This window comes from Tyto alba, unplaced genomic scaffold (genome assembly GCF_018691265.1).
Source record: "Tyto alba isolate M040663 unplaced genomic scaffold, T.alba_DEE_v4.0 Super-Scaffold_28, whole genome shotgun sequence".
In the NCBI taxonomy this organism is placed as follows: Eukaryota; Metazoa; Chordata; class Aves; order Strigiformes; family Tytonidae; genus Tyto; species Tyto alba.
In genome coordinates this window covers 1,767,639-1,791,224 of record NW_024881302.1, presented here as the reverse complement: position 1 = coordinate 1,791,224, position 23,586 = coordinate 1,767,639, and the positions used below count along the sequence as shown (strand labels likewise).

General features: G+C 51.2%; 1 protein-coding gene across 2 annotated transcripts in view; it reads right to left on the bottom strand.

Moving 5' to 3' along the window:
- Positions 1 to 21,830, bottom strand: part of PKD1 (polycystin 1, transient receptor potential channel interacting) — a 98,756-nt gene extending 76,926 nt beyond the window's left edge. For both annotated transcript variants that reach the window (XM_042798293.1, XM_042798294.1), the window contains exon 1: positions 21,528 to 21,830. In XM_042798293.1, coding sequence (XP_042654227.1) covers positions 21,528 to 21,781 — 254 coding nt within the window. In that variant the 5' untranslated portion in view covers positions 21,782 to 21,830. The remainder of the gene's footprint in view (positions 1 to 21,527) is intronic.
- Positions 21,831 to 23,586: the final 1,756 nt, after the last annotated feature.

The window sequence follows — 23,586 nt, the reverse complement described above, 5'->3', positions numbered from 1 at the left end:
TCGTATTAGCAAGAACAGGCAGGGGACATCCCAGAGTCCACAGCCTGATGTCTGTATCTGCTCAAGACACCGTGTGCTGCAGCCCTGGTGAGAAGTCCCAGGCGAAGACTGCTGTGGTTCAGCTAGCCAGGGTTGAGCATTTCCCTGTGTACAAGACCAGAACAAGGCCTAGGAAACACTCCTGTCCCCCTCAAGACCTCAGAATAAGGCTCAAGTGGTTTCACAGGCCATGTTTGTGCTGGCTCTGTGCCCAGGGGTGAACCTCACCAACAGCAGCCTACACTATGCACTTTTCTTTTTTTTTCTCCTCATATGCAAAGCCAAGTGGCATTTCTTTCCCAGGTCTGTATGTACAGGCACGTCAAGCCATAAAATCTGTTAAATTATTGTCTCCTCCCCGCGCAAGCATGTGCTGGGACTGACACGACGGCTCAGCACCCCATGGTGCTCCCTCCAAAGCAGCCCAGCGTGGAGCCGAGGTGCCAAAGGATCGCCGGGAACAGAGCGTGGGTCAACGACAGTCTGCCCCAGCACAGCCTGCCTGGTCTCCCTCCCCTCCAGTTTCAAATGGCTGCAGCAAAGGGGCTTTTCCCCAGGAGCTGGTTCTTCCTCTCAGAAATCTTTGCTTGATTAATCAGCTTCCGTTTTCCTCAGTTCAGGTTTTCTCTGATGTTCCCAGACACTGCCAATTCACCTTAACGACGGGCATTTACTTCTAAAACCTAGAGCCATGGCACATCGCACAGTTGGCAAAGCGCACACCAAGAGAGGAGAAATGAACCATGAGAGATCCAGCAGGGCATGTCATCTCTAAAATAAAAGGTCACACCCCTTCCACTTCATAGATTTTTTTTCCTACTGTAAACAGATTCATTTTGTTGTTGTTGTTTCACTTTCTGTTGAGTAAAGCAGAAACCCAAAGTTGAGCCCCCCTCTCTGGCCCAGTGCTATTCAAAATGAAACACTGACAGTGCTGGTGGAGTCTTTGGGGAGGCTGATGCTTCGCTTTAGGTTCAGGCAACTGTCTTGGACTACGTCTCAATTTAATGATTAAATACAAAAATACTCTGCCCTATTCTTCATAAGCCGAAGACAAAAAACCACAAGGGTGATTGCGTAAGAGGGTGTTAGCGGTAAATACAAACCACCAGTAAATTTGCTTTGTTTAAAATGGAAAGAAGAGCATGAACCCACGCAATGCCAAGCCAAATAAAATACTACGGACAGAGTGCCCGCAACAAGCGGAGGCAAGCAGCCCGCTCTCCCAAGCCGTGCGGCAGGCAACGCGGGCACCAGCCTGCTCTGCGCCCTGCTAGCACCGTCCACTGCCTCGGCCCCGAGCACCGCAGAGACTGGAAGGCAACCAAGAGCAGGCTTGGCACAGCAGGACATGTAAATTCAGTCTGATCCCTTCTTAGGCTCCATACGGAGACTCTGGAGGGTTTCAGTAAACATCCTTGGTAATCTTTGGACACCACAGCAATGTCACGAAGTATCACACTCATAAATCAGGCCTTACATCAGCTCTGCTGGCAGAAAGAACATTTGCCCGCTTCTTGAGACACACCAAGCCTCAGACGGCATCATTGTTTCTCAGGATTTATGGTAGACACCGAGTTAAGCTGCATCTTTGGTCTTATGTTAAATCACCTTCTTGCCAAGGCTAAAAATTGCTCCATGGTGTAATCACAAACTGAGGCAGAAGAGTGAAATAACAAATTTCATTCCCATATAATAATAACAAGTTACGTTTCCATAGCACCCCTCTCCCTCTCGGATCCAAAAGGACATTACTAACTTAACTCACTGAAGCACGTTCTGTGCACTGGGATTATGTAATCCACGGCTGAAATGCAGCCACTGCTCTTTAAGGGTGCAATCCAGCCTTAAAGCAGAGTTTAAAATGGAAAGAAGAATCGCCAGTGCACTAGGAAAGGGATGCCACAGAGCAAGAACTGAATCGCTTGCCATGCTGCTGACACGAAGACAGGTAGACTCTGATCCACGGTCTGCTCTCTGCAGATCTGTCAGAGGAGAGGTGCTGCTTTCTGCTGACAAGACTAAGCCCAGATCTCTCGGGGACAATGACAAATGCCGGAGCTCCCCCTCTTCAGCAGCACATCTGTGCCATCCCCCTCTCAGACTGCCGGGCACCTTGTGCGTGCCTGGGAGAGCAGAGCTGCTGGGAACACTGCTTTCCAGCAGACGGGGAAACCACGGCCCAGGCACCTGTGGTCAGAAAAGGTCCTGGGTCATGCACTAAAAGACAAAACCAGTCCCTTACTCGGCTAAGTCATGCTGGGATGGCTGCCCAGTCATGCCTATTCAAACAGCATCAGCCCACACTGATTGCACCCCTCTCTCTGTCTCTCAGTACAAACAGCAGCTTAGACTTGCTGGAAGCTGTGCTTTGGGTCATTTGGTGGGTTCAGGAAGGCAAAGACCCCGAGGCTTTTCCCAATTACTAGTTTGTCTGTTCCATCTTATCCCTTGGAAGGCTATCAAAGAGCTACTGTGTCCCTCAAAAAAAAAAAAAAAAAAGAATTAGGAGCATGTAGGGATTATAAATACGGCAGTGAATGAAGAGGGATTTCATACAGGCAGAGGGACCGGGGAGCGTGTGATGCAGAGCTCCTCAGCCTCGCACACACGTCTGATCTCGAGGCAGACTGAGCTACAGACTGCCTTTGCTCTGCTTTTCCTTTCCAACATTTTCCACACCCTCCTGCCAAGAAAACTCCGAGAGCTGCCTGCCATGTCTGGCAAACGCTTCCTCCTGCAGAGTCCTCCCGGTTAGCACACGCATGCACAGACGGAGGGACCCGCACCAGGGCGGGCTGCTGCCGCGGGACGCCGGCAAAGCGCCGTCCTCGCTCCTCGCCGAGGGGCTGAGACTCTTCTGGCAGCCTCCAAAGGAGACACTCGGGGAGAGCGAGGGCCAACTCTGAACTATATTAGGCATTTTGGGTCCTTCACAGGCAGGCCAGCTCCCCAGCTCCTACGGGGTTTGGAAGCTGCCTGACACAGAGGGATCACGCCAAGGTTCACAGCAGATGAGGCGAAGAGGGAAGGCAACACGCTCGAAGCGAGATAACTGCTACTTGCCCATGCTCAGGCCTGGGTTGTAAATGCAGAAAGGGGTTTGTACTTGTGACTGGTGTTCCCACGTATCACAGAAAGGCAGATCTCCTGCTCTCAGAGGCCTGGGCGTGGATTTCATGTATTTTTATTACATTCAGAATCATCAAATATTATGAAATTTTTGTGAAGCCACCCGGAGTCCCAGCTCCTACGTTCAGCATAATTTGACCAAATAAAAATTTGCATCTGAGGTGTCTTGTGTGCTTGTTTGTTTGTTTGTTTGTTTGTATTTCCTGCTGCATGAAATAGGAGAAGCAATAAAAACAAATCCTTGGAAACAAACTACAATTGTTTAACAGAGTAAAAAAAAAAAAATCCCAACGTCTTCCCAGCCTGCTTGTGCTTAGATGCTTACACAGGTAGAAGAGCAGTCTCCAAGTGTGGACTTCCTCCCTTTTATGGGTTTAAATTGGATACCACTAGGTGTTTAAGGACATCGTTGAACTGCTAGTGCATTCAGCAGCATGACTAACACCAGCTGGGTTATTTTTCATTCTCATTTGGCTTTTCTTTTTTTGCTCCATCTGCCTGTCATAGCAGACAGGAGAGCCAAACAGAGCATCAGAGTAACAGGTGAGGGACAGTGAACTGGATGTGCACAGAGCAAGGATAAGGATTCACCAGCAAATCTGTGATTGAAGAGGTGTAGGGACAAGCTGATGACAAGCTGACTCAGTAAGCAGAGGGGATGTGTAAATACAGCTTGCTTTCAGATAAAGGGCAACTGCAACTGATGTGGCAAGGTAAGACAGAATGGCAGAAGGAAAAAGATGAAGAGCTACAGGTCGCTGTTACAGAAGTTGAAGGATGAAGGTGACTCTTCCCATGAGGCTGGCTTCAGCCCTCAGGGAAGAGTTGCACAACCTCTCCTGACTGAGCTGAGCTCTTCTGCATTTGCACCAATACTCCTGGAAGCAATACTTGGCCCTGGGCTTCCAAGAGGCTGGAGATTTTCTTCCTCCCTGCCTTTTTTTTTTGTCTGAAAAGTGACCAGCAGAATCTGGTTGGCTGCATGCACTTCACTGGCCAGAGCTGGCAGCAGGGACAGAGGCAGGCGCAGGAGGCAGGCAGTGGTTTATGAAACACCCTGTGGAACCAACACTTTCCCCTACCAGGAAAAGTCTTTCACAACTGGATGTGTCTGAATTGTGGATTCGGGGGATTTCAGAATTCTCCCTCCGTGACCTCTCCCCCTCCTTGCCAGACTGTGGCTTCATCTTAATGGAGGAGGCAAACTGGGTTGGGAACATCACTAATGGCATAAAAAGAAATGAGAGAGACTTCCCAAAAAATGCAACCACAGAGTTGGTTCCAGGAGCCCCTCCCTGCATAACGGCAGCTCCCAAAGGATCCTGGAAACAGTCAGCATGCTCATCCTACCTGGAATCTTAAAAGCATCCAAAAAAGCCATGCAGGAAACTGTCAGTAAATTCAATCCATCCTTCTTTTGTAATAACCTACCTTTCTTGATGTGAAAACAACCCCAACCCTACAACCGCTGGCTCGGAAGTGGGGAATATAACTACAGCAAGATTTCCCCATCTAATGGCATCTGCAGTCTTAGACAAATCTGCCTTAGTTCAACATATCACCAAACACACTTTAAAATGCTCCCTCTGCTCTCCCATTAACTATGCTCTCTAATGAGATTCCACGTGGGGAGTCCTGGTAACTTCCAGTGAGCAATCAGGGGGTACAGTTTCAAACTGGAAACAATCAGCTACACAAGCAATCCTCCACATCTATTATGTGCAAACACCCCAGGGGCTGGCATGAGCTGTTACACTTGGCATCCAAAGCCTCACAAGCTCTACCGGCACAGAAAAGTCTGAATCTGTTCTCCCACCTTTGCACTCCTGGCGTGGGTTAACAGTACTGAGCTGAACAACACTGTGATCTTTGCTATGAGATGGACCAGAACCAGGCTTCAAATGACAATTTTCCACTGGTGTCCTAAGAAAGCATGAGAACAATAATGGTAAGATAGCCCTGTTGAACATGCAGAGAAGATGAGGCTGGAAGAATGAAAGAGAGCTCTGAAAGCAAAGAGAGAGCTGGAGGAACTTGCCCTTCCCATGAAATACTTCACAATACTTGAATTTGGTGCTACCCACTAAATACATCCTGAACCTGCAGGTCCCGGTTACAGTCACACCTCTCGGGTCCAGTCCGCCCTCCTGAAGAAGACAGCAGACCTGTCACAGCTGGGCACATCACGTCCCCGGCTCTGCAACCACCATTCCCAACTCTATAACCATTCCTTTGCCTCAGGAAGAGGCAAAAGCCAGAAGCCTGAGGATGAAATTTCTCAAGGTCTGAGTGGTATTTGGGAGGTGAGTCAGGGCTGGGAGGAAGGCAGACTCAGATTCCTGGATCGAAGGCTAGCTCCTTCTGGTACAGTATTCAGTTCAGCCTTGGCTTACCTACCGATTAAATATTTACCTCTAAACAGCAGAAATGTCATACAATTCATCTGATCACATGATAAATCCTCTAAAAATGACCCTCAAAATTTCAGCTGCCGCTTTAGCAACCTCAAAGCCTGTTCCAACTTTGTTTGAATCCTAACTCCTGTATCTGGTCCCATGGTACGTGGCTTTAGATGACCCACTTTTATCCCAAAAAGGGAATCAGAAGATAATACTCAGCCTTGCCATAGAAGAAGTGGTGGGTTCCCTGAAGCTGTCTCCTGGAATCATGACATTAAACTATCATCTCTAATTTTCCTTCGCTTTTATTTTGCTGATGCTCCAGATGTCTCCTACATGGGACTTCAGGCTCAAAACCCAGAAGGCAACAACATTTGGCCTTTTTTGGTTTATTTTTAATCACAAGATTTAGAAGTAGCTGACTCATGTTTTGGCTGGCAAGGCTGGACTCTTGTAAGTAAGTGCATCTTTGCTATTTTACTAATTAAGATAAGTTTTCCCACTTCAAACAGAAGTGTTGGTGATGCCACTCATTCCTGTGAGAAAAATACAGATCTTTGCCTTGGGTCTCTTGGGCAGGTGAAAGGCCAGACATTTCCTCCTTCAATCTCTAGCCCAAGCATCCAAAGTGAAAGGTGCAGATATATAAAATTTCCCAGCACTGCTCAGCTCTATCAGATCATTCAAGCATCTCCTGCCACAGGGGAGCTCCACCCTCAGCAAAAGGCAAGAAATCCTACACACACCAGGGCTACTGTGACTTGTTAAGTATGGTTTTGCTTCACATACCCCAATTTCCTTTCCAGCAATGCACCAAAAAAAAAAAAAAATACTGAGGAGAGAGTTTGTAGCTAAGGAATTCAGTGAATTATTAACTCCATCGTACCTATTAACCATTGCTCTCCATTCCCTCATGCCTCGCAGAAACCCCAGTTCCAGGTAGCAAAGCCATGCCAGAATCTGATACCCCAATGGTTTTGCTTGCAGAGTGGTCAGGTGACGCGGATGGTTCTAGCTTTGAGTTAAAACACATTAAGAGCAGTAATGATTAATCCAGAACCCCGGCACAAATTCATGATGAAACGTTGTTCCTCTTGTCACAACGAATTCACCTAAATGAATCCTCCTTCCTGGAGATCACCAGGGAGCAATAGTCTCTACATGGGCCTGCAGAGGCAGGACCCCCATGCACAGCAGGAGCAGGGGCAAGGACAGCTCTTTACATGGCAGCAAAAGGATACGATGATTATATGTTGCCCTTCCCACTCCGAAACGAACCACATTTAAGCTGTGCTGTGCTGCGTTTGGGACTACAACAAGGCAGCGAATGCAGCTCTGCCAGTCTGAACGTGCTTCAGACCAGTGGCAGCTAGGTGCACGTGCACCCCCAGCAAGTCATCTCGCACTGCAAGATCTTCATGTCAGATTGGCCCCATGTGCACGTGCAAGCCCACGTGTTTATCACACTCAGCTGCACCTCAGAAGATTGGAAGGGCTCAGTGCTGGGCTCAGACACAAACTGCCTGTATGACCTCAGGCAACTCCCTTACTCTCTCTGAGCATGAAGATTTTACAGCCCTACCCAGCTGAAAAACAGGAAGACTTCCTTTTTCTTTTGTCTTGTCTATTTTTATTGCAAGATCCCAAGGATAGGGTCTGTTATTCAGTATGCTTGTGTACAGGATCCAGCACTACAAGGTCCCAATCCTGCCCTGCACTCTCAGCACAACACATACAAAAAACAATTCCTAGAGTTTTGGGTCTTTTATGCAAGCCCACACATACCATGGTACCATGCAACTGAGATTCAGTTGTATCTCTGCATTTTACATAGAGCATTCTGGTACCTCTGCATATGAAAAGCTGCTTTTTCATCACCCAGTGACTAGTAGTAGGCAAGAGGCCTGAAAAGCCCTGCTCTGCTGTCAGGACAGAAAGTCTTTGGGTCCAACATTAAAAGTTCAGAATTTCCTCCCACTAGGAGATGACGGACTGTACAATTTTACAGGCATCTGCTGAAAGCAACTTGCCACTACCGCCTGTCACCAAAGTTCCCGGCACAGAGAGCAACACATGAGTAAACAGCTCTTGCGTTCCCATAGCTATGCCTGGGTTTCATCAATTAGTGGTGCTGAGCCACCCATACAGCCACAAAAGGTGTTTAGACTGTTCAACACCAGGACCTTCATGGCACACACTCAGGGCAAGGAGACACCAGCTAAAACCGTATATGGAGACCTGAAATGTGTGGATTCCCAGTATCCCAAGACCCAGCAACTTGTCTTTCCAGTAGGAGAGCCAAGCTATTTCACGGCCTCCACATACATATTTCACGGCCAAAGTGGGATTTAAGAGCAGTCCTTGCTCAGTACAACATGGTGAATCTGAAAGGGTAGGTGGGAAGGATTAAAACACTGCTCCGTAGAAGCCAGGAGCTGGTGCTGCAACACCAAGAGTCCCATCTGTCTGCGGCCTGTACAGAAATGGAGTAAAACAACACAAGTCTCCCACACTCTTTAATTCTGTAGATTAATTTAGTAATATATATCTGATGGGACCATTCTCATGGACACATCAGACACACTTGCCTTCATGCTGATCCTCTGCCCCATGCCACCACTGATTGCAAACTCTTATCTTCCCCACAGATGGCCAACGATGGCTTCACTACTGCCAGACAGCCCATGAGCTTGGGCAAGAATTAGGACACCAAGAAGTTAAAAGAAACCAGAATAAAAGTTGAGTTGCAGCCAGAAGGAGAATTGGGACCCATCCCTGCCACCGGCCTATGTCTCATCCCAACAGTAAGCTGAAGCTCCCGCTGAGGGTTTTTTTTTCTCTAGATTCAGTGAAGAAAAAAACCACTGCTGCTGAAATGTGTTTCGGATTGTAAAAGACAGAACCGGTCCCTCTGGAAGGCCGTGCTGCAGGCTGCAGTGGCAGCAGCACAGCGGAGACACAGCTTTTCGTGCCCTGCACTGAGTTTGATTAGGCAGAGCATCAAGACATCCTCAAACTCCCCGTTGGAATACCGAAACGTACCCCCCTAAGAAGGAGGAAAGGGCCAGTCTCCTCTCCCTCTAATCAGCCATCATTAAACAAACAACTAACAGCGGGGATCTTGTAGTATGCGCTACAGCTGAGAGCTACTGACTGCCTGACCCTGAACTGGCACCATGACGGCGTCAGCCGGCGCGGATCTGCAGCCCCAAGGCAGGGCAGCCAGCTCAGCCCCCCGGGGCACCCACCCAGGACACCCAGGGCTCTATGTGCCCCATGGGTGCTGACCACCCAGAGACCGTAGAGGTGCAAGGGCAGGAAAGGAGACGGATGCGCAGGGGTTCGCCCCAAACCCTGCGTTTCCAGAGGGCCCATCTGCGAGACCACGGCGCTGCCAAGCGCCATGATGGGCCCCACGGTACCACAGTGACTGCGACAGGCTGCCCGCTGCAAGTCTTCTGGGCGAAGGCACCCAGGAGGGCTGCCTGGGGCTGAGAAGCAGGGTCAGACCCCCAACACCACGGAGACCTGCCTGCCAGATCCCAGGAGGGGTGGGCTGGCTGACTGCAGGGGGAAAAATGGCACAACAGGGCCGAAGCTGCCCCACAGATGAAGTAATATGGCAGCTGGTGGGATCAAAATGGCGCCTGGCTGGGTAAAGCGGCACCTGGTTGGGGTAAAGCGGCACCTGGTTGGGGTAAAGCGGCACCTGGTTGGGGTAAAGCGGCACCTGGTTGAGGTAAAGCGGCACCTGGTTGAGGTAGAATGGTACCTGGTTGGGGTAAAGTGGCACCTGGTTGGGGTAAAGCGGCACCTGGTTGGGGTAAAGCTGCACTTGGTTGAGGTAAAGCGGCACCTGGTTGAGGTAAAGGTGCACCTGGTTGAGGTAAAGGTGCACCTGGTTGGGGTAAAGCGGCACCTGGCTGAGGTAAAGCGGCACCTGGTTGAGGTAGAATGGTACCTGGTTGGGGTAAAGCGGCACCTGGCTGAGGTAAAGCGGCACCTGGTTGAGGTAGAATGGTACCTGGTTGAAGTAGAATGGTGCCTGGCCGAGGTAAAATGGTTCCTGACTGAGGGAGGAAGGGCGGAGGTGGCTGGCAGCACTGGAGAGCCAGCCTGCTGAGGGGAGCAAGCCTCCCGAGTGTGGCCGCAGGTCTGCTGTCAGGGGCCAGCCTGTCCCAGCAGCACGGCTCTGGCCTTGCACACCCATCTCTGTACCTGCAGCATGGGGATACACAGTTCCTTTCCCCGGGCTGCTCCTGGTGAGGAAAACGCTCCCAGTCCCACGTCCTTCTGTCCCGAGGAGCCCACAGGGAGCAACCGTGTTTCTCTCAGGAGCTGGCCCCCCCTGGGCTGCAGACAGTGCTGACCTCCCATTTGGGGCTGGGATGGATGTTTGGGAAACCAGCAGCACCGGCCTTGAAACAAAAAATAAAGCAAAGGAAACAAAACGTTTTTCAGATGCTTTAAAAGGAAAACGAATGGTTCTTTAGCTACAATAGCACAGTGGGATCCTGCTAGCTCTGGTACCTGCCACACCGTACGTACCAGCAAAGCACAACGTTGTGTGTTTAGTTCGAAGGACAATGATGAGAAAAGGCTGAAGCACAAGCAGGTGTGGGAAGGCAGGACCAAGGTTACCAATAAGCCTGTCAAAATGAGTACACGTGTGTGCCTTGCTGCCCTGCCCTTTACCTTGCTCAGAGTGAAGATTCAGCTTCCCGAGAGTTGCTATAGGATAGTGCTTTGCTGCCTTCTCACAAGGATGGCACAACACCAAGCAAGTAGGAATTAGAAATCCAGGGCATTTATCCAGCAGCCAAGCATTTAAGCCCTCCACAAGCATTTAATTCCCATAAATAACCACTACAATACTCCCGCGAGGCAAGGAAGCACCAGCCCCATTGCTCAGACAGGGGAGACTGAGTGCAGATGAATCAATGACAGCCCAGCCCACACAACCAGGGTCAGAAATGAAAACAAAACCAAGAAGTCCCACTTTCCCCTCTGTGTTCCAGCTGTTAGACAACACTGCCCCCAGTAGCTCGGCTTTCTTCCCAAACTAAGGTATGCACTTCAATTCCCTGATTGTGGGGAGGAGAAGGACAGAGAGGGAAGCAAATCTTGGCCTTAAGCACGCTGTACACAGCCTCCATGGCTGCTGCAGAATTTACCAGCTTCCAGGAATGGCATGGCAAACCAGTAAACACATCACCAGCTCCACTGCCACTTCCCCTCTCTATGGGAATGAACTGGAGTTGTGGTCAGTCTGCACAGGGAGAAAAAGATGCCCCACGCTGCTGATCGGACCAGTCACCCGCAAGAGAAGAGGATCTGGAGTAAGGCTGCAGGCCCTCAAAAAGATCCAGGACTCGCCGATGACTTACGAAATGTCTTTCCCAAGCAGCGAGAGAGTGCATCTACTTTGGGGGAAGCTTCTTGTCCTGTGGGAGCGGGGGTGTTAACGATTCATTTCCAAACTTAGTCTCCTCTCCCAGTTTTCTGAAGTTATGGGATCGAGCTAGAGGCTTGGACATGTCACAGCTAATCCACAGGAAGACGGAATGCAGCAGTGGGCTTTGCTGTCTTGTTTTAGAGATCTCAGGGCTAGCTGTAATTAACCCTTTAAATGCCGCAAATGCTAAACTATGCCAGAGGGTAATACTGCAATGTGACTGACTGCATAAGGTGGGTCCCTATGCTCAGCGCAAAGCAAACCCAGGGTAATGCAACTTAAATTGGTGGCTGTATCAGATGCAACCTGTGCATGTAATCAGAAACTAATTTGTCCAAGGACAATGACATTGCTACCTTGACAGTTTACTCTCCTGCAAGCACTGGAAATGCAGAAAGCTTTTCAAGAAATGGCTAATTGCTGGATGCACTGACAACAGGGGCAGCAGTGAGGGCCAAGGATCTCAGAGTTCAGAGTCTGGCTGTTGGGCTATTAAAGTTATTTTGTGTTGTATAAAACACGGATTCAAGAACCAGTGATGCTCTTGGCATTCCCTGCAAAAAATGGGGTGTGTCTTCTCTCTAAATTAAAACTTGAGGATTGTGTTGTGTCAGCCTTGCAGAGCCTTGAGTACCACCCAGACAGCTTAAGCTTTGTTTCCATGGTGCTGTCCTAATACATGCTATGCCCTGTAACAGCATTACTGTGCAAAGAGGCAACAGTTTTCTTTTATTCTTTTTCTTAAGTAAAGCCATTACTTACTGCTGGTATGAACCCAATCCACCACATATATTACCTACAATGAATTTTCTTAATGCAACCGAAAGACTAACACAGTCTAACCCTCGGCGGCTTTTAGCCTTTGTCTTACCACCTCAGTTTTCTCTACACTAAATTTTAAAAACTTCTGATACAAACTTTGCACTGATCCATGCAATCAGATGCTGCAAATCTAGGCAGAGTTCAGTCTATAAAGTGACTTCATGTTTTTCCTCTGTAGGAGTAAAATAACGTTCCCACACTCTGATAGAAACCTTTGCTCTGCACAGATTTAATTCATTACTTATGAATCTCTGGCCAACGTCACTCTGTTCCTTTCAGTGGCTCCCTACTTGCAGTCACCTCCTCTTTCCAGGACAGGGAACCTTTTTTTCTTACCATGTAGTGAAGCATCTGAGAAGGGATCCTGACTAATGGCTACACCAACTTGTTGCTTATGCAACAGTCCTCTTCTAGAAAATCACCTAGGTAGCAATAATGAGCCACCCTCCACAACTGCTTTACAGAGCATTGGTTGGGAGCCAAGATATTTTCCAATGGAAACTCTTCTCCCAGGGAATCACCCTGCATCATATTTCAGATGAACGCTTTGTTTTGTTTTAGGAAATAAGAGAAGATTTCTTTTTAATTGTGCTGTGCTTAGGTGCAAGGGCAGTTTCGTGACACAAATCACTGAGGAGTCACTATGTGGCCTGTTGGAATCATTTATGAGACCAGAATGGCAGCAGCCCTGCTCACACCTCAAAGGCAAGCTCCCATATTCCAAGCTCATGTTTTTGCAGGACAGCTTGGACCACCTGCAGGTCTTGGGTACGAGCTGTCTCTTTGCTGTGTCTGCACTGTGCCTAAGTTACGAGATCCCAGAGATGGTAAAGCAATACAAATATTAAAGGTGCCAGTTGATTGCTCTTTCCATATCCAAATTCCTCCTTTTGAAAACTCACTCTTTCCAAAAGGCTTTCCAATCCTTTTCATCTGGGGAGGGGTGAAACACAACTCTCTGCTGAGGCCCAGCTCCACACTCCAGGCAGCACACACTCCTGCGTGCACCGGCTCAGGCTGAGCACAGACCTTTCACAAGGTCTTCACAATGCTCCTGTGCAAGCGTCTGGCTGTGGGTGACAAGGCAAGACACTGTCCCAAACTCCCTGTCCCACTTCCCTTTCTGAGGAAGAAACGCAGTTAAACAGAGGTGTCTGAGGCAGTAAAAAACACAGCTAAGTGGAGGGAATGTGGCTGCAACGCTTTTCTCGGAGACTCTCTGCACCTCATTGTGGTTTCCCACTGATCCCTCAGCTCTCTAAGCCCCAGGAGAGGAAATGCAGAACACACACCCTGTGCTGGGAGCACACGCCGCAGGATGGGGCCCGTGATTATTATTCTTATCACCCCACGGACTGCCTGGCACTGGCTGAAGAGAGTGGCTCAGATGGCTCGCTCTGCTCGCAACAGCTACGCAGCCTCTGCATGTGAAAGCCATTAAGGCAACAGCACAGAAGCAACCCATGAGGCAAAACCCGTGAACATCCCCATACTGACAGCGTGAGGGTCCCTGCTGCCAGGAAGACGCCGGGGTGCCGGCACTGCACGCAGGTGCTGACGAGGAGCCATGTGCTTCCCTTCGAAGGTAATGCTTGTGTGGCCAACTCTCCTGACATCCCCACAAAGAGCACGCAGACACCGGAGAGCCGAGGAGCCCCTCAGGGCCTGCCCCGTGCGCAGTCCAGGGCCTGTGTGCCAGCACCCATGTCCCACCACTGGAAACGTGGCACACGGGAGCATCAGCACTGAAGACAGGAACTGAAACGTCTGGTTTTTCCAAGCCACACTTGGAAACGCTAAGCTGTATTCCACCCCTAAAACACAACCAGCCCAGCTGTGAGGCGAGCAGATGAGCAGAGAAGTACAAAAATAGCCACTTCTGTAGTGCTCTTTCAGGCAACACGAGGTTGCCCTACAAAAATAAATACACAAAAAGGAATGATCACGGGGGTTTTTCAGCTGTTAGAGGCACCCTGTGTGCTCACATCACTGCAACACGGTAAAAGGATGCATCCCCTTGACTCCCAGCTGTGTTCACAGCGCATACCCGCCAGCGAACCACCGTGGGTCTGTTTGCAGAGCAGCAAGAAACACAGGCAGCTTTCCCCACACGGTCCCTGATGGGACTAGACACAGATGCTTTCACCAACCTGACCTCAAAGCAAATCTGCACGCTTCAGGCCGGGCTCACTCCACCCCCTTCCCGAGGAGCGTCTTTGAGAGAGAAACTAACAGCTTTGGCCAACACAATTTGTCTGGGCTCTCTCGCTTTCCCAGGCTTAGCTGTTCCTTGGGTTCCTCCCTCAGGAGGACTCAACCCACACCCCAGATCCTCTTTTTAGAGAGCCCCTCCCACCTCTCCCTGACCATGAAGCATCTGCTGTAGCAGAACCTATTTAACCCGTTCCCAGCAGGACCCGTGCCCCCGACCGAGCAGGGAAAGGTGCTTACAGGATCCTATACAAGCCCCCACACCAGGGAGAGGAAGCAGAGGCTTCACTGCCTGGCTCAACGAAAGCTGCAGCAAAAACCGCTCTTTTGCTTCTGGATCTGCAAAGTCCTCCTCCCTGCTAGAGGAGCCCAGCAGCACGGATCCTGCGGCAGCCGGGGCCGAGGTCCTGCCAGGGGATGTTGCAACGGAGCTGTGCAGAGGCCATCGCTGGGGATCTGCAAGTACCGTCAGCGACGTCTGTCCGAGGAGGTGGGCACAGGTTCTGGCCAGGGCTCCAAACTCCACCCTGGAAATCTCAGTCTCAAACCAGTGATTAGACCGCATGGCTTTATCGCAGACATGCAAAATAGTACTGCACAGAGCCAAACGTATGCCTTGATACAAGGAGCTGTCTCTACAGATGAGTGGAATACAAGTTGCCCAGCTGTCGCCAGAAGAAAAAAGGGCATGGTATGATGTCCAGGTACAATTCCAAATGAATAGGCACAGGCTGGCTGAGTCCTGGCTTGGATCCAGAACTCATGTCGCTACAGATCATCCCGCAGGCTCATCGAAAGCAAGAGCTGCGGCAGACTGTGTCTGCTGTCAGAGCGAGCACAGCCTTCTCCTGATGATGCTCAGGAGCATTTGCCAGCACGACTGCAGCGGGCAGAGAGTCCCATCAGCTCCCCAGCCCGCGCTGCCGGAGGGCAGCCCACAGACCCCAGGCTGGGGGTAGAGCAGGGACACACAGTTAACACACATGCACCGTGACCGAAAATCGCTGTCGGTGGGAGATTCACTGCCACGAAGTGAACATCGTAATTTCCTTCCATCAAGTACTGTTACCAAACCAGCGTATCATGCTATCTTAACACGGGTTGCTAATTAAATTTAAAATGACGCTGCATTAAACAGAATAACACAAGACCGTATGCCACATCTGAAACTTCATCTCTGATGTTAGCTTATTAAAGTTTTTCCTAGGCCCGATGCCAGGAAGCCAGAAAGATGTACCCTTTCCTAACCTGAGGGGAACTACTTTTACTGTTAGACTAACAGAAACAGCTGACTGACAAATATTACGCTTTGTTTTGATTATCTCTGTTTAAATCCACTGGTAGCGTATCATCAAAATGGATGCAATCTTTTGAGGGAAAGGGAGGAGCTGGAAAGCGAGGACAGAATCTGTTCACTGGTCACAGTTCCTATAATACACTGCAAATGCTACAGATGGTCAGCTTGCACGCTGTTGATGCTCTTCCTGATGATAGCTATCCTTTAAAAAAATGGGAATGGCTGTAATCACATGCTTTTTGCTTTTTGTGCCCTTTGCAAAGCAAAAACTAACATTATATTTCAATTCGACATTTTTAGTTCTGGCAGACATGCCAACTTAGCTACAGTGTCTAAGTAAACAGCAGTTCTTCGATACGAAAAACAAGCTAATTCTTCACTGCAAAGGCAGATTAAGAAATAAGGGCCGAGGAGGTCTGATTTGATGCCCTCACCCTCCTGTTGGGACCGGCAGCGACCTTCAGCAGAGCGTGTTGGTGCAAGGGGGCAGAAGCTGCAAGGGCAGCATGGTCAGTAGTTCTGCAGCCTGGCAGTCGCTGTAGCTTCTAATCTTTAAGCCCAAACTCAGCAAGGCCTGGAGAGAAGGGGGGGCTGATGTGGGGTGAGGGAAAGGGGGGGCTGATGTGGGGTGAGGGAAAGGGGAGGTTGATGTGGGGTGAGAGAAAGGGGGGGCTGATGTGGGGTGAGAGAAAGGGGGGGCTGATGTGGGGTGACAGAAAGGGGGGGCTGATGTGGGGTGACAGAAAGGGGGGGCTGATGTGGGGTGACAGAAAGGGGGGGCTGATGTGGGGTGAGGGAAAGGGGGGGTTGATATGGGGTGAGAGAAAGGGGGAATTGGTGTGGGGTGACAGAAAGGGGGGGCTGATGTGGGGTAAGAGAAAGGAGGGGTTGATGTGGGGTGAGAGAAAGGGGGAATTGGTGTGGGGTGACAGAAAGGGGGGGCTGATGTGGGGTAAGAGAAAGGGGGGGTTGATGTGAGGTGGCAGCCGATCCCCTGAACAGCAACAGCACTGTAAGTGCAGCCCACGAGCGGAGCTGCCAACTTTCCACTGTGGAAGAGACAGAAATTTTCTCTTTGAGCCTGACAGGGACTGACTAAATCGTGCTGTTGGCTATGGAGGGACTAATTCACAAGTGCCAAGTCCTCCACACTCCCGTGTCTCTCACACTCCCCCGTGCACTCTCCACGCAGTAAGAGCAAGAACTTCTGCCTGTGCAGCTCCCACCCGCTCCACCCCGGCACTGGAAAGCACATCTTTGAGCTGTCCTTCATCCCCGCTTACTTTCTTATTCAACTCAGATAAATGTTTGGCGACATATGGGGGAAATAAGACACGAGACACAAAATCAAGCTGAACTGCAATGATCAATCAAAGGACAACAAAGCTTGAAGAAATGGAGAAAGGATGACACAGAACCACATTACGGAAACCACAGTGTGGAAAGCGTGGCATGACGAGATAAAATAAGAAATCCCATTAAATGGTGAACAGGGAGAGAAGCATTAAGAAACCATATGAGTCTGTTCCACCATACCTCCTGATTGAGTGATTTTCTTTTTAAAACCCCTATTTGTGAAAGCAGAATGAAAGCAGCTGGGTGAAACACGAGAGAGACCTGGCGGGGCCTTGCCAGCAAAAGAGTAGGATTGGTCCCACACTTCTATCAGGAAAAAAGCCACACGCAGAAAGACACCACCAGTAAACATAAAAATTGCAGGAAATACAGGGGGGAAAAAAAAAAAAAATCAGTGCAGACAGTACATGGTAAAAAATACACCAGATGTCAAAGGAACCCCAAAAGATGACACGGTGTTCGTTTCTACGACGGCCGCAGCAGGGTCAGGAGCGGGCAGTCAGACAGCAGCTCTGCCCTCTGCCCCGCAGGGCTGAGAGATGGTTTGCTACGGTTTCATAACGTGTGGTTTTCTGCCACTACCAGGCTTTGTAGGTTTGGCTGTACCAAACTGCAAACCGCAAAATCTCCAAATGCTGCGCTAACATCAAGGAAGTGAGGCACCTCAGTGCTGCTCAGGATTATTTTTAATTGCAACTTTTGCCACGGAGCAGGAACGCCTTCAAATGTCACCTCCCTCGGGGATGCCTTTTCTCACCTAGCAGGACATTTTTTGTTAGTACATTTTTAAACACCAACAAAAAAAAGCTAAATATTTAGTTCTTAAAAAGGTAAGTTTCTCAGTCATGGGAACAGCATTCAAATTTCTCTGAAACTTTAGGAAGAGGCACAATAAACAACGCAGACCTTCCGCTCATGCCATTGCTGTAATGGCACTACGGTGGCACTTCACTAACACCAGAGACCATTATGCTCTGATAGAATAATGCAGAATTGCCTCCTTGTTTGGTGCCTAAACTATAGTTACAACTTGCTTATGTGATTGGTCCCTTCCACAGGCTGAATGAATCTAATTTCAAAATATTTACCTAGCACCTCATTTGGGCCTTTTTCCCAAACAAAAATTTCTTTAAAAAAGAGAAACACAGCCTTGTTTTTGCTGGGGATGTGGCTTCTTATAAGAATGAGATTCCAGGCTGTTTAAGTTTTTTTCTAGGAGCAGAAGTAAAGCCATTTTGCCGTTGTAGACAGGACACTACTGTACAGACTCTCCACTGCTCATGGTTTTACCTGAATTGGATTTTAGTTTTAATTGGATTATTTTTTCCCATAGATTTTGATGACATCTTGAGCCTTCAAAAGGCTTTTACTGCATCATATAACAATACCAAAATCTACCGATCATTGCCAACTCTTGAAATTTAAAATATCACAGACTGTAGGTTCCTGAATCATAAAATCTGTTTATTTTAAGAAGTTTTGCTTAGGTGAAGTCACCGGCTAGGCAGTGTAAACCCAAGGCACTCTGCCAAATCCACAAAAAAACCCCGCTGGGTTTTGGATGAAAGTTATGACCCCCAAATCTGCAAAGCTTCTGCTTCTGCAGGAGTGTGATGACTGCAGAGCTCCTCTGATTTCAGCTTCTCCTCTAACCCATCCACAAATAGTACTCCACACTAATGAAGGAAAGGTAAGGGAGTTTCAACTCTAGTCTTTTAAATCAGGATTCTAATCTCCACTTGGAAACTACCACGATACTGAAGATATGTCAGAAATAGTCAATATTTGCAAGGGAAAGTCAGAAAATCTTTGTGAGGTTTACTTTCAGCTGAAGAATGAAAGAAGTGACACCAGCTCATGAAACAGCTAAGTCTCAAAGTAAATGCGAGCAAAATCCGGTAGCCCTGAAAGCAGAGCACTTGAAAAGAGATCAGATCAGAGCACTTCTCAGACAGAGAAACTCAGAAGTGCAAATGCTGCCGCTTGAAGCGTGTTGGTCTTGAAGTATAGGGGTTTTTTTTATGTTGCGCACGGCAGATTATTTGGAAAAAACACATTTTGCTCTTGATTCCAGCCAGACTTTGCGTTACACTTCAAGAACCCGACTCTGGCGATGGGAGGGGGCCAATATTCCCATTCGGTCTGCCTGGAGACTGCTTCCAGCTAGGTATGTAGTGTCTGCAAGCAGCAGAGCTTATTTCCTTAGTGATTCTTTGGATGGGGCACTTCTGTACTCCTAGTAACAGTGCTGCCGAGGTTGGCATTTATTTCTTCAGAGTTGCTACATCTATAACGTCGGATACAAGAGGAACTGATTTCCTAGGCCTTACTTCTACAGCCAGAGCTACGGTATCGCATTTGCTGAGTGCAACTGGTAGCAGAATCAGGGAGCTTTGGCGTTGGTAAGTTTCTGAACTCGGCCTTCTTAAAGGCTGGTTTCATTTCAGACTAATAAGAAAACGTTTTGTTGAGATATTAAAAAAAAAGCTTTCCTCTAATGAGAGAATAGACAGCAATCATTAAAAGGATTATTTACTTTATCTGTCAGTGTTCAATAAAGGGAACATGAAATTAATAGACAAAACCGCTTGCATAACCTCACTGTGTCACGAGCCAGAGTCCCTCTCATCCTGACAGAAATGAATTTGTAAATCTTCCATGGTTATAATGACGATGTAAGTACACATGCCTTCTTTCCTGTCATCGGGAGGTCAAACAGGGCAGTAAACTTCTCCCCAAAGGAAATTCGTGTGCCACAGCAGACCGCTTCAGCACATCTTCTACCAGTCATCAGAACGTTACCAGCACACACTTTCTCAGCTGAGTCGTGACTGTACACACAAGATGATCTGCTGGCTGACAAAGATGACTCTACGGCCTGAATTCCAAAGACAATCATTCCTCAGCGGAGCAAAGCTCTTCCCCTTACCGCACTGCTCTCAACATGCTGCAAACAAACATTTCTCCATCGAAATCAGAGGAAGATGTCTGTCACACCATCCTGCCCTTTCAGTCCATTTGCTTCAGCAGATTTCCGCCTTCCCATACTCCAGGCACTTTGTTTTGTTGACCTGCAAGAGCTTTATGTCCAACTTCAATTTGTCACTGCATAACAGGATCTAATCCAAAACGTTCTGGGTGTTTTTACAACTCAAAGCCTCTGAACAACAATAATATAAACAGTCTCAAACACTTAGCACCAAAATTAATAATCCTAGAAATACACTGTAATAACCCCAAATCCTTAAAAAGCCAAATGAAGGACTTCTCATCACAGTCTTCAGAAGGCTGCTCTACAAATGACCAGCGAGGCGCTGGCACGTTCCACCTCTGTCGCAAGAGCACATTCAGCCTCCAGAGCTGCAGATCCCCAAGTCCAACTGATAACAGATAACGCAACATCAGAAACCCCTTGAGAAAAATCAGCCTTTCCCAGTTAGGGACTTTCTGCAACAAACAATGGCTAGTTTGTTTGTAAAATGCTAAACATATCTTGTAAGAAAACTGTTGGAAAAGACCTTCTCTGCTGGACTTAGACACATGCACATTCTCCTGAAGTTAGTCTAGAGACATTTTGCCGACCTACAATTTAATATTTACTGTGGTATTGCACAACTTCTGCAGTATCTCTTAATCTATATTGCCACTAAAAAGTGGAAACTTAGTTAGGAATATCCAAATAGAAGACCCTTAACATGGGGTAACATAAATTAGAAGTAGAAATTAGAATAGAAATAGTAGTAGAAATTAGTTCACGTGAGATTTTTCTACTGTGCCGGGCCCCACGTCATCTCTCCAACATGAATCACTCAACGCTTTTGTCGCCTCAAGAACAGAAAAGTTGCCCCCTAAGGAAAACAGATTTAGGTTCAAAAATAAATTTTAAAACCCCCCACTTTTTCCCTATGTCTGTTTTTTGCATCATACAGTAACTTTATTTAAGTGACTGAACACGCAGACCATTCTAATGCCCCTCCAAAAAACATACCTTTCTGACTGATTTCCCCAAACCAACAAAATCAGCATCTGGACACAAGCACAACTGTCACCCCATCCTAGCACTTTCAGGGAGAAATTTTTCTTTGGATTTGTTAGTTGAGTCTTTTGGATTTTCTGTTAACAGAACAGTGTTTCAACCACATCCAACTGCTCGCTTCCCGACACCCGTTCTCCTCCTTGCGCTTTCCCCCAGAACCTCAGAAACTAAACTCCCAGCACCAGCCCTCCAGCCCCTCCGGAGCAGCGGCCCCCCAACTCTTCGGGGTACCCACGGGGCACGTTACCCCGCGGTTTGCCCCACGTACCTGCCTCGGATCTGGCACGCCGGCGTTATCCAGCGTGCCCCACGCGTCGCCAACCCCTTGGCGAGACGCGAGGGGCCTGACACGACGACCCGCTTCGGGCTGAACCTCCAAAACGCTTCTCCAGCCGCTGGAGCCAAGCGCGTCCCCACAGCCGTGACTTTTTGGGGGGGCCACCAGCCCAGTGCCACTAGCCCTACCCTCCCCACGGCCACCGAGCCCGAGCAGCGCTGCCAGGCTGGGCCCGCGTGTTCCACACACCGAGGCTGTTTCCCGCATATTGGGGCTGCTTCTCCTTTTCCCTCGCTTCGGGCCGTTTCTCCCCGCGCCTCACCACAAACTTGCCGCCTCGTCTCCCCGGTTCGTCCCCGCCGTCGCGCGTCCCCGTCCCCACCACGGCCCGGGGGCAAAACAAGGCAACACCACACACACACACCCCCCACACCCCCCCGCCCCGAGGCCAAAGCGAGCGGCGCCCGGGCTGCCGGCGCTCCGCCGCGCCCCGCGGTACTCACAGCGCCGTGGCGGCGGGGGGGACGCCGGTCCCCGGGCGCTCCATCCCGCGGGCCGAGCAGTTGACGAGGCAGGCGGGGCCGGTGCAGGTACAGTCGGCGGCGCAGGGCTGGCAAGCGGGGACCGGGGGTGCCCGGGCCGCCGCCAGCCCCCCGCACAGCAGGGAACACAGCAGACACCAACCCGAGAAGGGCAGCCGCGCCGCGGGGACGCCATGTTTGCGCTGTGATCCAGTGTCTCCATTTCCAAAAGGCATCTCTCCCTACGGGCATGGCATGGCCCCGGCCCGACGCTCCCCCGGCCGGCCGGCCCCGGGCCCGGCCGCCACCCCGCCCCGCCCCGCTCCGCGCCGCTCCGCGCCCTCCGCCGCCTCCGCGCCTCAGCGCCCGCCCGGCATGGCGGCCTCCCCCCCTCAGCGTCCGCGCTGCCCGGCCCGGCCCGGCCCGGCCCGGCCCGGCCCGCTGGGCTTTCCCCCCCCCCCCCCCCGGCTCGCCGCGCTGACAGCCCCGGCCCGGCGCCGCTCGGCTCTGCGCTCCGCCCGGGACGCGCCCGCCGCCTCCCGGCCCCGCTCCGCCTCCCCGCCCGGCGGAAACCCGGCGCCGCTCCAGCCCCCGCCGCCCCCGCCGCGACGCCTTCCCCGCCCCGCTCCCGGCCGGCCCCGGGCGGCGGCGAGGGCCGGGCGGAGGGGAGCGTTCCGCTCCCGGCCGCGGCGGCGGCGGCGGCGGCGGCGGCGGGGCTCCCGGCAGCGCTCCCCGGCCGGGGCCCGGGGCGTGCGGCCTGCCGGCCCTCTGCTCGGTGAGGGGGGGGCACGGGCATCCCGGGGAGCAGGGGGATCCCGGGGGGGCAGGGGACATCCCGGGGAACATGGGGATCCCGGGGAGCAGGGGGATCCCGGGGGGGCAGGGGGATCCCGGGAAACTCAGGGATGCCGGGGAGCAGGGGGGTCCCGGGGGGGCAGGGGGATCCCGGGGGGGCAGGGGGATCCCGGGGAACATGGGGATCCCCAGGAACTCGGTGATCCCGGGGAACATGGGGATCCTGGGGAGCAGGGGGGTCCCGGGGAACTCAGGGATGCCGGGGAGCAGGGGGGTCCCGGGGAACATGGGGATCCCGGGGAACATGGGGATCCTGGGGAGCAGGGGGATCCCTGGGAACTCGGTGATCCCGGGGAACATGGGGATCCTGGGGAGCTGGGGGATGCCGGGGAGCAGGGGGGTTCCGGGGAACATGGGGATCCTGGGGAGCAGGGGGATCCTGGGGAGTAGGGGGATCCCCGGGAACTCGGTGATCCCGGGGATCCTGGGGAGCGGGGGGATCCCTGGGAACTCGGTGATCCCGGGGAACATGGGGAGCAGGGGGATCCCCGGGAACTCGGGGATCCTGGGGAGCAGGGGGATCCCCAGGAACTCGGTGATCCGGGGAACATGGGGATCCTGGGGAGCAGAGGGATCCCCAGGAACTTGGTGATCCTGGGGAACATGGGGAGCAGGGGGATCCCCGGGAACTTGGTGATCCCAGGGAACATGGGGATCCCCAGGAACTCAGGCATCCTGGGGAACTCAGGGATCCTGGGGTACACGGGGAGCAGAAGGATCCCGGGGGGGCAGGGGGATCCCGGGGAGCAGGGGACATCCCGGGGAACATGGGGATCCTGAGAGGACAGGGTGATTCCAGGGAACACGGGGATCCCAGCGAACTCGAGCATCCTGGGGACCAGGGGGATCCTGAGACAGATGGGCATCCTGGGGAGCAGGAGCATTCCGAGGGGCAGGATGTATCCCCGGGGTCACGGGCATCCCGGGAACAGGGGGGTCCCATGGGGCAGGGGCATTCCTGGGAACATGTGGATCCTGGGGGACGTGGGCATCCTGGGGAGCAGGGGGATCTTGTAGGGCAGGGGCATCCTGGGGAGCTGGAGGATCCCAGGAGCAGGGGGATCTCCTAGGGCAGGGGCATCCTGGGGAGCTGGAGGATCCCAGGAGCAGGGGGATCTCCTAGGGCAGGGGCATCCTGGGGAGCTGGAGGATCCCAGGAGCAGGGGGATCCCGGGGAGCAGGGGTT